The 15,673-nt window shown below is 41.5% G+C and overlaps 1 protein-coding gene across 2 annotated transcripts in view; it reads right to left on the minus strand.

Annotated features, from left to right (window-relative positions):
• COG5 (component of oligomeric golgi complex 5) overlaps positions 1-15,673 on the minus strand; it is a 375,810-nt gene that overhangs the window by 154,407 nt on the left and 205,730 nt on the right. For both annotated transcript variants that reach the window (XM_062174782.1, XM_062216926.1), the window contains exons 9-10: positions 7,982-8,094; positions 7,665-7,742 (exon numbers count right to left, since the gene is read on the minus strand). In XM_062174782.1, coding sequence (XP_062030766.1) covers positions 7,665-7,742; positions 7,982-8,094 — 191 coding nt within the window. The remainder of the gene's footprint in view (positions 1-7,664; positions 7,743-7,981; positions 8,095-15,673) is intronic.

The following is a 15,673-nucleotide window of genomic DNA, read 5'->3' on the forward strand; positions in this document are numbered from 1 at the left end:
AGCATCCCATATGGGCACCGGGTTCTAGTCCTGGTTACTCCTCTTCCAGTCCAACTCTCTGCTGTGGCCCGAGAAGGCAGTGGAGGATGGCCTAAGTGTTTGGGCACCTGCACCCATATGGGAGACCAGGAGGAAGCACCTGGCTCCTGGCTTTGGATCAGCATAGCTCCGGCCGTAGCAGCCATTTGGAGGGTGAACCAACAAAAAGAAGACCTTTCTCTCTGTCTCTCTCTCTCACTGTATAACTCTGTCAAATAAATAAATAAATAAAATTAAAAAAACAAGAAACACAGAAAGAGATCTTCCATCCATTCACTCCCCAAATGGCTGTAATAGCAGGGCTGGGCCAGGCCAAAGCCAGGAGCTCACTATAATTTCATATCTATATACCTATATATGAAACTTCATACACACACACACACGCAATCAGATATGTATATGCACGTATGCCCGTAAGAGATTCTCTCACTTTTTTATAAACTTGATAATATATTAAAAATTCTGGTTTTCTAATTTACCTAGAATTTTAACATATTGACAGAACCTTTAAAAATACCAAGTCACCGCGAAAAAAATAAATAAATAAATAAATACCAAGTCACAGACTAGAAAAAGCAGAAATTATCTAGTCTTAAAAGATAAGAATTATTTACTCATAGCATTTGACTTGAAAATCAAACTGGCATATCACTATTTAATTTTTCAACCAAACTGATAATGTCACAGATAGATGAGCAGGACATTTATCTCATAACATTAAAAGGGTTACACAATTGAGTGTCCTTAAATTTTTCTAATTAAAATCTTTAATACTATTATCAAATCATTTGATATATCTAAAAGGGCGAAAGAAAACACATTCTTCACAGTTAGAATTCTTATTAGTACTATAGCTGCTCAAAACGTTGAATACATTCCAAATTTAGCCTAATGCTTCCTACACACATGATTACAAGATTCTGCCTGATGATAAAAATTGCTGGCTTAAAAAATGAAAGTATCATATCTATACTCCCACACACAAGTAAACTGGCTTGATTCTGCAGATGAGAATCTGCAACCTGTTCTCCCCTGTGTGGAACCTGAACAAACTGTCAATAATTTGTTACACTCACTTTCAAGCAAAGTGTTATATATAGTTTTAATGATTATATAATGAAACAAAATTCTTAACTCCTTTTAAAAGAGATCAAAATTGGGGCTGGCACTGTGGTACAGTGGGTTGATGCTCTGGCCTGAAGCACCGGCACCCCATGTGGGTGCCGGTTCTAGTCCCGGCTGCTCTACTTCCGATCCAGCTCTCTGCTATGGCCTGGGAAAGCAGTGGAAGATGGCCCAAGTCCTTGGGCCCCTGCACCCATGTAGGAGACCCAGAAGAAGCTCCTGGCTCCTGGCTTTGGATCGGCGCAGCTCCAGCCATTGTGGTCAATTGGGGAGTGAACCAGCGGATGGAAGACCTCTCTCTGCCTCTCCTCTTTCTGTGTAACTCTGACTTTCAAATAAATAAATAAATCTTAAAAAAAATATATCAAAAATCAAGGGCTGGCAATAGGCACAGCAGTTAGGCTGCAGCCTGGGACCCCTGTATTCCATAATAGAGTGCCTGGGTTTGACTTCCTCGTTGTGCTCTGTGTGTGTTTCCTGCTAAGGTGCACGCTGTGGGGTAACAGGTGATAGACCATGGAGTTGCCTCCTTGCCATCCACACAGGAGACCTGTCTGAGTTCTGAGCTTCTGGCTCGGACCTGGCATAGTGCAGGCTGTTGTGGGCATTTGGGAAATAAACAGATGGAAGATCCCTCTTTCTGTCACTGCCTTTCAATTAAAAATATGTAAGAAGGCATTAAAAAAAGACACAAAAGTGAACTTGCAATGTCTAATAGTCTGCTTAAAACTCTCATTTTAAAAGGAAAATGATCCATGTAAGACAGAGAAAACAATAAAAAATTAACATCAAAATGAGTGTGAATTGACATGTATGAATGTATCTTTTCAAATTATCATATGAACTAAAAAGAAAACAGACTAATTTTACTACTATGCCACGGCATTTATTAAACTAAGCACAAGCACAATCACTTATCTCAATTAAAGAACAGATTTCAAAAGAATCTACAGTTAAACTAAAATATCCTTAAGGCTCTTTAGACCTGATGTAACTGGCCCAGTTTTACTTTATACTAACCCATTAATGGCTCCCCTTACACTCTGCTATGTTCTTTTTTTCTTTTCATTTGAAAGGACTAAAACAGCTCATGAGTTTTATTCACAATTGAACTCTACTAAGAGATGAAGGGTTGTCTTCTATTCTAAGAATGAAGTCTTCAGGTAATGTCTGAGCTAACTGGTCTATCTGAGCTAACTGGTCATCCTAAGAATGTGTTCTTTACAACATGATGAACATGGACTGCCAAGCCTTTGAGTAACAGAGAATTACAGAGGCTACCATCACACAGGACTTTTTTCACTCCTCTGACACATTCCTAAGATCAAACTGTTAATATGAATACATGTAGTTTTGTCATAGGAAATAAAATATCTTAGCAAACACCAAGGGAAATTTGGCAATATTAAGTTGAAAACTGAAGCTTGTAAAGTAAATCCAATTTATCCCCAATAAAACAGTATAATGAATAATTCCCACAAGACTTCACAGAGCACGACTAAGGAAAACCATTTTCAGCATTATTATAGCTATAAAATCACGTTGGCTCATAAAGTACTTTAGTAAAGGGAGACAAGTAGTCTTGAAACATTGAGTAAACCCTGATATTATCTTACTTAAGGAAGCAGGGTCAATGATTTAAAACTGACACTCTCTATGAATTAAGACAAAGGCATGCCATGCTTTTAGAATTGTTAAAATTGATTTTCCTCACAATGCACAGTTCTTCATTATGTAGCATCTGCTCAGCTTAGGCATCCCATATGGAACGTGGTTTAAGTCCTGGCTGCTCCACTTCTGATCCAGCTTTCTGCTAATGCACCTGGGAAAGCAGAGGAAGATGGCCCACATCTTTGGACTCTTGCACCCACTTGGGAGAAATGAATGGAGCCCCAGGCTTTTAGCTTTGGCCCGGACCAGCTCTGTCCACTGCAGCAGCGAACCAGCGAATGGAAGATCTCTCTCTCTCTCTAACTCTGCCTTTCAAATAAATACATCTTTTAAAAAAAAATCAGGCCAGCACCACGGCTCACTTGGCTAATCCTCCGCCTGTGCAGCTGGCAACCTGGGTTCTAGTCCCGGTTGGGGCACCGGATTCTGTCTCGGTTGCTCCTCTTCCAGTCCAGCTCTTTGCTGTGGCCTGGGAAGGCAGTGGAGGATGGCCCAAGTGTTTGGGCCCTGCATCTGCATGGGAGACCAGGAGGAAGCACCTGGCTCCTGGCTTCAGATCGGTGCAGTGCTGGCCATAGCAGCCATTTGGGGGGTGAACCAACGGAAGGGAGACCTTTCTCTCTGTCTCTCTCACTAACTCTGCCTGTCAAAAAAAAAAAAAAAAAAATCAGTCTTTGAAAAAACAAGTCTTTGAAAGCACTTACACAAAATGAGTGAGTAAAATGAAAACATATATCCCTATTCCCCAAAATCCTTTTTAATAGGTATCATAAGCATGCATTTAAAATCTGGCATATACAAGTTGACAGTGTTCGTTCACTATAAAAATTCATTGTTAGGACAGATGTTTAGCCAGCAGGTCGGACACTGGTTAAGGTATCTGCATCCCATAACCGGGTACTCAGGTTCCATACCTAGATTCAATCCCACGCTCCAGCTCCTATCTGCCCTTTCCTCCTATCATGGACTCTGGTTGGCAGCAGCGAAGGCTTCAGTAATCGAGTTCTTGCCACTCACATAGGAAACCTGGACTGAGTTCCAGCTCTGGGCTCTGGCTCAGTCCTGCTCCAACCACTGTGGGTGTCTGAGGAGTGAAGCAGTAGTTGATAGCACTTGCTCTCTGCCTCTCAAATAAATAAGTAAAATTGTTCAAAAAAGAAATTTGTTTTTTAAAATCATTCACTATTGACAAGAATAGATGTAATTTTATGTATTATGTCCAATGTACTAGTATCAGAATGTAAACTACTTTTAAATATAGCTATTGTCTCTTTATCTTTTCTTTAATGATGGCTCCACTATTATCTTTTTTAAAGATTTATTTTATTTGAAAGAGAGTTAGAAAAAGAGAAAGAGAGATTTGCTGGTTTACTCCCCCAAATGGCTGCAAAGACAATGTTTGGGCCAGTCCAGGCCAAAGCCAGGAGCCAGAAGCTTTTTTCAGATCTTCCATGTGGGTGTAGGGGCCCAAGCAATTGGGCCATCTTCCACTGCCTTCCCAGACACATTAGCAGGGAGCTGGATTGGAAGTGGAATAGCCAGGACTCAAACCAGTGATATATGGGATGTTGGCGTCACAGGTAGCAACTTTACTTGATATGCCACAATGTCAGCCCCCATAATCTTCTTTTTTAAAGCTTATTCATTTGGTTTTATATTTACTTGAAAGCCAAGTGACAGAGGGAGACAGACATAGAGAGACTGATCTTCCATACAGTGGTTCATTCCCCAAATATAAAGTACCAGTAACAGTTAGGCTCAGTCAGGCTGAAGTCAAGAGCCAGGAAGTCCATCTAGGTCTCTCATATGGGTGGGAGGGACCTAATTACTTGTGCCATCATCTGTTACCTCCCAGGGTGTACATTAAGAGGAAGCTGGGCCGGCTCCGTGGCTTAACAGGCTAATCCTCCGCCTTGTGGCGCTGGCACACTGGGTTCTAGTCCCGGCTGGGGCGCCGGATTCTATCCCGGTTGCCCCTCTTCCAGGCCGGCTCTCTGCTGCGGCCCGGGAGTGCAGTGGAGGATGGCCCAGGTCCTTGGGCCCTGCGCCCGCATGGGAGACCAGGGGAGGCACCTGACTCCTGCCTTTGGATCAGCGAGATGCGCCGGCTGCGGCGGCCATTGGAAGGTGAACCAGCGGCAAAAAGGAGGACCTTTCTCTCTGTCTCTCTCTCTCACTATCCACTCTGCCTGTTTAAAAAAAAAAAAAAAAAAGAGGAAGCTGGATAGAAAGCAGAGGAGGAGGGGCAAGCATTGTGGCATAGTGGGTAAAACTGCCACCTGTGACAACATTTCATATGGGTGCTGGGTCATGGCTTGGCTGTCCATGTCTGAACCAGCTCCCTGCGAAAAGTCTGAGAAAAGCAATGGAAGATGGCTCAAGTGTTTGGGCCCCTGCAATACATGTGGGAGACCTACATAAAGCTCTGAGATCTTGGCTTCGCGCTGGTCAAGCTGCAGCAGTTGCGGCCATCTGGAGAAAGAACCAGCAGATGGTAGATCTCTCGCTCTCTCTTTTTAAAGATTTATTTTTTATTTATTTATTTGAAAGTCAGAGTTACACAGAGAAGGAGAGGCAGAGAGAAAGAGGTCTTCCATCCGCTGGTTCACTCCTCAACTGGCCACAATGGCCTGAGCTACACCAATCGAAAGCCAGGAGCCAAGAGGTTCTTCCAGGTCTCCCATGTGGGTGCAAGGGCCCAAGAACTTGGGCCATCTTCTACTGTTTCCCAGGCCATAGCAGAGAGCTGGATGGAAGTGGAGCAGCTGGGTCTCGAACTGGCGCCCATATGGGATGCCTGAACTGCAGGCAGTGGCTTTATCCTCTATGCCACAGAGCCGGCTCCTCTCTCTCTTTTTAACTCTGACTTTTAAAATAAATAAATGAATCTTAAAAAAAAAAAAAAAAAGCAAGCAAACAAGCAGAGGAAGGACTCAATCCCAGGCACTTCAATATGAGGTGCAGGCATCCCAAGGGGCTGCTTCATTTGCTGTGCCACCACACTGACTCCAAATTATTCTTGTTTAAAGAATGTTAATCAGTTAAAATGAAATTTAATAACCTATAAAGTATTGTATAGTAAAAGCTTGCAATAGGGCCATTGTACACAAAGAGTAAATGAATTTTGTAAAAGATAGCCAAAAAAACAAAAGAACAAAAGACTGTCTGTGTAATTGTTTGCCTGTAAATACAAAGGCCTGATATTAATCATGCCATCTGCTAGTAAGCACAAAAACTTAGTGACCATACAAATTCCCAAAAACTTGCTACTATTTCTTTCATTCAATTAAGAGCTGAGTAGAAAGCAGGATGGTAATCAGGTGTGTTCCAGTGTTATGTGGGAAAAGAGTCACTGTAGCAGCTCTGAGATGGTGTGTTTACAAGGTTAGTCTTGCCAGGAATCTAGGAACTTGGGACTTTGAGAGGGACCCTACGATTCTCTAAATGATAGGAGTCCTTCACTGACTATAAACTGTACAAACAATATGGTTTATGCTAAACTGCTTTTCTTCTGGAGGCCTAGGGTTCCGGAACATCTCAGGCAATAACTGACCCCAGGTAAAGTCCCTGGACTCTTAGACTCAAGATCTCCTGTGGAAGACAAGAATTCATACTGCTTGCGATTGAAGGGGGCCCGAGTAACTCCAGAGAGCACTCCCGTGCTTCTTTCTGGCCCTTGCCCTACACACCACTTCCCTCTGTTGACTATGCTTCATTTTCTTTCATTGAAAGAAATTGAATCATAGCTACGCTGGGTCCAGTGAATCCTCCTAGCAAATCAGCAAACGTGGGGGTGGTCTTATAAACTTCACACACTTTATAAAATACTTACCACCGTGAATCTGCAAAGGAAATTACCTACATCATGATGCTAGAAATTTAAGAAAATTTTTTTCTTTGAAGCACTGTTAGGACTTAATAATGAATAATTATTCAATTAGTCATTAAAACTACATGAAAATGAATGAAGTATAGAATTAGGGATTCCTATGCATGCAAGAATTGTTATAATCCATCAGGATAGCAGACAGATAGATGACGGAAGTGAGATTTCAGAATATGAAAAATGAATACAACAATGTGCTTGACAAGAAAAATTAACAATTGAATGGCTCCTACAGCCTTCACTGGATATATTATAATGACCACTATTTAAACTTATCAAAAATTTTTATCTTATTCTCTAATGGAACTTTTAAAAATATTTACAAGTCATAACTGACAGGACAGTAAACAGGAAATCAGTATACGTTTCAAAATTAGTAAATAAATAGTATTACTACTGGTGTGTACTCCATAAAACACTTGCTTCTATTTATATTGTGACAAAAAAATCTGCTGCCAAGAAATACATTTTCCTATTGTCATTTGACATACATCATTCTGTATGGCAGTCTCACTAATAATGCTGCCTCATATCTTCCAATTTTCTGCAAGACAGACATAAAAGTCATCAGTTAAAACTTTGTTTAAATATACCTTAAGGGGGCCGGTGCTATGGCATAGTAGGCTAAGCCTCTGTGTGTGGCATCGGCATCCCATATGAGTGCCGGTTCATATCCCGGCTGCTCTTCTTCAGATCAAGTTCTCTACCATGGCCTAGGAAAGCAGTGGAAGATGGCCCAAGTGCCTGGGCCTCTGCAACTATGTGAGAGACCCAGAGGAAGCTCCTGGCTCCTGGCTTCGGATTGGCCCAACTCTGGCCATTGTGGCTTTTGGGAAATGAACCAGTGGATAGAAGACCTTTCTCACTGTCTTCCCCCTCACTCTGTAACTCTGCCTCTCAAATAAATTTTCTATTTAAGAAAAAAAAAAAAAAAAAACCATACCTTAACTATTTCTTCAATGAAACAAATGTGAGAAACAGGATCTCTCTTCTTGGTTAAGACTTTCTGTAGATGTTGCACCTAAAAATGGAGGGTGGGGGAGAGAATATATATAATTTGCTAATTATAAATAAAACAAATTATAAACCTTAGGCAGCATAAAAAGGTAGGAGGAATCCCATTATACTAGAGCATATATTATAATCAATTAACAGAGGCATTTTGATTATTTAAATTTAAAAGACTTGCCCAAAGTCACATAATGAAGAAGAAAGAGTTAATTCATAATAAGTGATCTTTCTACTCCCTAAAATACTTGCCTGTCCACAAACAGCACAAATATGATCCACAAGTTTCTCCATATTGGTCCACAAGGAAGCACGAAAAGCTGCAGTATTTCCTGGGGTTGGCATGGTAGATCTTCCTGGACCCCCTAATTGAGAGTAATAAGAAATATGAAAAATAAAAATTTCCAAATACAATATTATTACAAAAAGCATACAAAAGGTTAAAAAAATGACAAACTGCTTCTTTAAGAAATAGTTCCATTAGTGATATGAAAAAGAATTTTAACCGGTGTTTAAGAAACAGAAATGACACGCAGGTGCACACACACATATCTGTATATATGTAACCATGAAGGACAAAATAAAAATAATTGAAATCATTTTCTAAAAGGGGAATGAGTATGGTGGGGAACGCAAGTTTAAAGATTCAAGGATAGGGCAGTGCAGCGGGCTGAGCTGCAGCTTGTGACATCAGCATAATGGAGCATGGTTCAAGTCCTAGCTGCTTTACTTCTCATCCAGCTTCCTGCTAATGTGCCTGGAAAGGAAGTGAAGATGGCTCACGTGCTTCAAGACCCCACCATCCAGGTGGGAGATGAGTATGAAGTTCATTGCTCCTGCTTTTGGTCCAAATCTGGCTGTTGCAGGCATTTGGGGAATGAACCATAAAACTGAAGATCCCTACCCCTAAACCCCGTTTCTCCTCTTCTCATTGTTCCTTTGCCTTTTAATAAATAAATACATCTTTAAAAGAAAAGATTTAGGGGTAGATGGGGGTGGTGTTTTGGGTCAGCAGGTTAAGGTACCGCTTTCTGAAGCTGACATCCTATATTGGAATGTTGGTTAGAGTCCCAGCAACTGTTTCTTATCCAGCTCCCTACTTAAAGCACATGGGAAGGCAGTGGAAGATGGCTCAAGTATTTGGGCCTCTGTCACCCACATGAGAGATCAGGATGAAGTTCTTGGCTCATGGCTTTGTGTGATGCAGATGTGACTGTTGTGGCCATTTGGAAAGTGAACCAGCAGATGGACCATCTTTCTTTCTCTCTCTGCTTAAATAAATTCTTGATATTACAAAAAGATTTAGGGATATAAGTGAGTTTCTAACTCAAATGTTTTACATATTTTAAAAATAAATTTAATTTTTAAATTGTACAAGAATGACAAAAGCAAACCCTAAAACTGAGTCACACATAAAAACAAATTTAACTATACCTCAAGTTAATAACACAATCATATGGACAGAAAACAAGAAATACTGAATCACAGACCACCAACTTTGGTGACATATATATTTTAAGGGCAAAAAAGATTGCAAAGAAATAGTGAACTTAACAGATTTGTTGCTGGATTTCCTACTAACAGGGTAATCCCCAATATAGTTAAGGTATATTTTAGACTGCTGATTAGACCCAATGAAGGTTCTAAACTGTAAATCGAAGACACAAATATTTAAAGGAGGCTGGAAGTATTTCCCAACTCTTACCACTGAAAAGAGCAGAGAAATGACAACTCAATAGCAATAAGCATAGCTAGCACCCAAATTTTTACTTTCAGTATCATCCCCTGAACACACACACACAGATACATACACACGGAGGGGGGGCAGGTGGGGGGGGGTTAATTGGCCAAAAAACAAACTGATACTTTTTATGGAGTAGTGAAAATAAAGGAGTTTTCAAGATGTACATGGAAAATCTATATTGTGAGAAAACTATGCACACATTTCAAAATTAACCAAAATAAAATCTGTTTTTTTAAATCCCATTTGTTCAAAGATCACTCACATAACATGAACCTGGCACATAATATATCAGGGAGCAAAGACTGTTTAAAGACAAATGGAGATTTCTCAGAAAGACACATGAACTTGACTGGCAGGGGCTACCACAAACCAAATTGGAAAAATTTGGGCTGCTGCTGTGGCGAAGCGAGTCCTGCAGTGCCAGCATCCCATATGGGCACTGGTTCAAATCAAATCAAACGGTTCATGCTTCCTTATTATCCTCTCATTCCAGCCAAGAAGCAAACCATCTACTTTGGGATTTCTTTGACCTCTTTTCCACTTCCAATCCAGATCCCTGCTAATTTGCCTTAGAAAGCAGCAGAAGGTGACCCAAGTGTTTGGGCCTCTGCCACCCAGGTGGGAGACCCGCAAGAAGCACCTGGCTCCTGGTTTCCAATCAGCCCAACTCTGGCTATTGAAGCCATCTAGGGGAGTAAACCAGCAGTTAGAAGATAACTCTGCCTTGCAACTAAATAAATAGATCTTTAAAAAAAACAAATTGGGAAAATTTTGCCATGATGAATAACAGAAGTATTGATGGCAATGGATACTAAAACAATGCTTTAAAAAACAATTCATGGGGCCGGCGCCGTGGCTCACTTGGTTAATCCTCTGCCAGCGGCGCCCACATCCCACATGGGTGTCGGGTTCTAGCCCCGGTTGCTCCTCTTCCACTCTAGCTCTCTGCTGTGGCCCGGGAGTGCAGTGGAGGATGGCCCAAGTGCTTGGGCGCCTGCACCCGCATGGGAGACCAGGAGGAAGCACCTGGCTCCTGGCTTCGGATCGGTGTAGTTGCGGCCTTCCAACGGAAGGAAGACCTTTCTCTCTGTCTCTCTCTAACTCTGTCAAATAAAAAATTAAAAAAAAAAATCATCAGTTCATAATGGAACTCAAATATTTAGAAAGGATGTAAATTATTCTTGACCAAAGAGGGCCAATTAGTAAGTGAAAAATGATAATTTGAAAAAAATGCTTGGCAAATAAGATTACAGATTAGGTCTTTTGGTGGGTTTTGTCCTTGCCTTGTAACTGAATGTTAACCTGATTGTCAAGTTTGTTTCTTCTCCAAAATTGTGCTTTAAAACCCCACTACCACCAGCCCCTCTGGGTTCTTCCTCTTGGAGCTCTTCTCCAGGCCACTCTGGCTGGAGGTCTCTGACTTAAATAAATCTTGCTTTTAAATACATTTTGCTTCTCTCTTTGCCTTGTCTGCCTGGAAATTCTTCCATATGTGAGACAAAGAACCGAGGTAATCTTTTCTCTGCTGCTGTTTCAAGCATAACATTTTGGTGCTGTGACTCGGAGAGCAATTCCAACGTGATGTAGATCCTGTTCGAGTTCTATTCCAGCCAGTGCTGGATCATCGTGCTGGATGAGTGAGCATGTGGGACTGCTCTCGCTTTGCTTTTTGGAGTTTCACTCTCCTCCATAGCATCTCTCATTTTCTCAAAAACACTAGGTCCCTGTCAGCCAGTTAAAAGCAGCTAATATGTCTGCCGGCCTTAAGACTCAGGAGCTAGGCTTGCTGATTAGGCCAGAGCAATCCCCTGGAGCTGAGACTCAGTTCTTTTTTTTTTTTTTGACAGGCAGAGTGGACAGTGAGAGAGAGAGACAGAGAGAAAGGTCTTCCTTTGCCGTTGGTTCACCCTCCAATGGCCGCTGTGGCTGGCGCGCTGCGACCGGCGCACCGCGCTGATCCGATGGCAGGAGCCAGGTGCTTCTCCTGGTCTCCCATGGGGTGCAGGGCCCAAGCACTTGGGCCATCCTCCACTGCACTCCCTGGCCACAGCAGAGAGCTGGCCTGGAAGAGGGGCAACCGGGATAGAATCCAGCACCCCAACCAGGACTAGAACCCAGTGTGCCGGCGCCGCAAGGTGGAGGATTAGCCTAGTGAGCCGCGGCGCTGGCCGAGACTCAGTTCTAACCCTTCTCCTCTCTGGTGTGGACTGGCCCGTTGGGAAGGAACTAGGAAACTGCTTGAGAAGACTGAGGAACTCTGGCCAGGGCAGCCCCCAGTGTGTTCTGAAAATCTTTTGGCTGGACCCCAGTCCCTGACAAGCCTGTGTGGGTGCTGGGGTGTGAAACTGCACAGTCCCTCCCCACTTGAGTGGATCAGCCCTTCACACGGGACTTGGAGAAGGCCTTGAGACAACTGACAGATTCTGGCTGGGGCAACACTCCAGTGCTTCTGGAAGTTCTCTTGACCTGGGCATCACACCCGACAGCTTGAACAGTGTTGGGCGGGAAACACACTTTCCTGCAGGGAGTGAGTCCCCTGCTGTTTTGCAGTCCTCACGAGCTGTAAAGCCGGAGGCTCCACTTCACTCTTCATGCTTGTCCTCAGCTCTGGGAATGTTGGTCAAGTACAACTCAGCTTCCTTTCACAGGGATCAGCCCATCATGCAGGACTGGGAGAAGGGCTTAAAGTAACCTTGAAATTCAGGCCAGGGCCACTTTCTGGCATTTTTCAAGTGCTCCTTGACTAGGCCCCAGCCTGTTGGGGTGTTGGGCCAAAAGTCACTGTTCTTCCTTCCTCAGAGATCAGTTTGTTGGCAAGACTAGGCGCATCTCGGAGTGAGGACATGGGCTCCAGGCTCCATGCCTCAATGAGTTTTTCCTTTACTCCAGATCCTGACAAAGATCACCTTCTTTCTGCCCCTCTAAATGCTCTTCCTTGAGGTTGCCTCAATTCCTACAAACTCGAATTCCTGGTCCCATTAGTGGGTATTTCCTAAACATTTTGTTTGTCAGTTCTGGGTTAAAGTGTAATTATCCCTATTGCAGGCTGGCAATTTGTCAATCTAGACTTCCATTAAGTCCCCACATGACCCAAACTTGTGTAGACAAGTCTCAACATGTCTCTGGTATCCCCACCTTCCTTCTCAAGTCCACTCTTTTAGGTGCCCTCTGTCAGGTCCTTCCTATATAGCTCATATTTCAGAGGAGGTTTATTGGGGAGAATTTTATTCCCCCACTATGCTTCTTTATTCCTTCACCTGCCTAGTCACCAACCTAAGTGGTAAACAGGACTGGTACTCTGTCTCTAAACTCTAGCTTAAAAACACCTTTGCTAAGGCTCTAGCCATCAAGGCTCATTGTAGAAATAAGGCCTATTAGGTAAGATCCAAGGTTAAGAGGCACAGAACTATTTTTCCTTAGGTATAAGAACAAAGCAACAGTATATATTTGACCAGGTAGAGGCCCAGCCTAGCACACAACTAGTATGGGAACTCATTATTCCCTGCACGTGCGTGCTATTCTGACAAATGTATACCCTAGGCTACTGCCATAGAGGATTGAGCAAGAGTGGGTAACATGTACCAATCACACCCTCACTTCCTCCCTTCCCTGTGGGCTTCAGTGCATGTCTGGATGGCACAGGGAGCGAGAGTTTTGAGAGACATCTCTCAGATGAAGGAGAGATAAGAACTGAGGCATGCTTCTGTTTTTATCCTCTCATTCCAGCCAAGAAGCAAACCATCTACTCTGAGATTTCTTTGACCCCTGAGCTTAAAGAAAAATACCTCATCTTTTTCTGCCCCACCACCTGGCCTGGTTACAAGCTAGAGAATGGAGATGTTAGCCTAAGTGAGTTGTGAAGAGTGCCAGTCCCTTTACTCTGTTCCCTGTCTTGGAACTCTGTCTCCTGAATGGCCGCTTGCCTCTGTTTCCCTGCATGTGCTCTAATATACATTAAATTTTTGCCAGATTCTGCCACAGGGTCCTTGGTTCTATTTAGTGAGCCACGGAGGGAGTGGGGAGTGTGTCTTTCCATTATCATGTTTGATTATTGTTGAGGCTTTTAATCCCCCATGGAGAAGAGTTTTTATCAGGTGAACACTGCGCCATTGTAATTTTGCCCGGAGGTGTCTAGACAAGAACCTAGGCCCAACAACTTCAGATGACATGGAATATATATGGATTAATCCATATGATGAAGTCTTGGTCTTCCTGAGACATCTCCTGAGCTGACTCCTCATCCCTGAGGCTGGTTTGACTGACAGCCCCATGATTAAACACTTCCAGTACTGGCTTTTGGTCTGGGGTGTAAGGTTATTGTCTCTTTGCAGGGCCTTCAGTTTTTCTCCCTCTAGCTTTCCTCTTTGTGGACTCTTACAGGAGCTTCCTTGTAGGTCACTGCCCTTTATTCTGTCACCTATCAGATTTTTCCGCTTAAGAATCTCTCTGGAGGGGTTGCCCATCCGCTCTGATGGATGCCCTCTCCCATTAAACCTAAAATAATGGTGAACAAGCTCCAGTGGCGACTCAAATTTAATTTAAAATCTAAAAAGATATCTTTAATAAATAACAATATCATTCATGAAAATTTGGTTCAGCTATAACTGGACACCGGGTGTAAAGGAATTTCTCTCTTGAATCTAGGGAGATCACTGCCTTACAATTTTTAAATTTTAACTTGCCAAACTTGTTCTGTAACTTAGTTTAAAAAAATCCAGCCAAAATAGCAATGGATAATCAGCTCTTATCAGCCCCCTAAAATGGATTTTACAGACTCTGGTTTATGTCACTGATTTCTACCTAGAATTTTATTAAAAGGGGTAGAATTCCATATAAATGTAATTTTGATCTTAATTCAGATAGAGGTATGACATATCAGCATCTTAAGTCATCTAGGTGTAATTACTAAATGTAAGTTGGGTAAATGTAAATGAGATAAATATGTCTAAATGTAAACTTTGGTACTCTTAGCACCTTATTATTCCATGGAAAAATTATTTGGGTTTGTTAACAAACATGTTTTCATAAATTGTCTATATGAAAAATAACAAAACTGCTTGAAAGTAACTAAGGTTGAAATTCAATGTGTTATCTTATTTAGAAAAGGTCATCTTAATTTGGAGATTTTTAAGGGGTTATTGCAAAATGTAAATCAAGGAAATCAGCAGATGAAAAAAAGGTCACAAGTATAGAAATGTGTTCTTGATAAGGAAGGTTAAGAAGGAAAGAGACTTTTTCTATAATGAAAGGATATGGTTTGCAAGAATTACTTTATCCAAATGACTAGTTTACTCTAGACTGGAATGGAAAATATAGAGAGGTTTAAGTAAGCTGCAGAAGATGTGAGGAAGTCACAGAAGGTTATGAAAGAAAGCAAGCTGGGGGACAAACACTATTAATCTATTTTTCTTTGACACAGAATTAGAATTTGATCCTCCATTAAAATAAAAATACCGTTTTTCTGTAATGCATATATGCTAGTAAATATTTTGAAATAGTCTTAAAAATCTGTTTAAAAACTGCAGCATCTCCTTTCAATAGTTTTACTTAATTGGTGACTCTGTCAGATTTCTAGCCAGCTCCATTAGGCTATTTTCTCTTCCCTAGTTCTGACTCTGTTCAAATTGTTCCAAGTTATGGGATGATTCTATACGATAACTCTTAGATTTAAGATTTTATTTCTGATATACAGGATGACCAAACAGAGATTTTGTGTACTGTCAAAGTAATCTATTTTGTTATCTTAATCTCTGTTAAGTTCTAATTGTTTAAAAACAGCTGAGTTTTTTATTAAAAGAGTTATGGTTTGTTTGAAAATATATTCATTCTAAAGCATTTAAGTAATCACTTTGTAACAATGATCAAATCTGGTCTATATTATATCATGATTTTAAGGGATCCTGTTCCTACCAGATATTTTAAACCTTTTAGGTAGGCATCTTGGTCAGGCATTCAAAAAATTCCAAATTCCAAATTCTCTGGACTTTGATATTTCTAGTTGGGCCCCTGGAAATATCAAAGGACATATCTCTCATCTTGTAGAGATACCAACTAATAAGATTATATTAAAGGTACAGTTAAGATATGAAGTAGTACTAAATTTTAACTTATGATAATATAAAATGCTACTAATACAAACGTCCAAAAGCTACAAAAGTCTAACCATTTCATTGTGTTGTTATCAGACATGATGGTTATCT

Source organism: Lepus europaeus, chromosome 1 (assembly GCF_033115175.1).
Source record: "Lepus europaeus isolate LE1 chromosome 1, mLepTim1.pri, whole genome shotgun sequence".
NCBI lineage: Eukaryota > Metazoa > Chordata > Mammalia > Lagomorpha > Leporidae > Lepus > Lepus europaeus.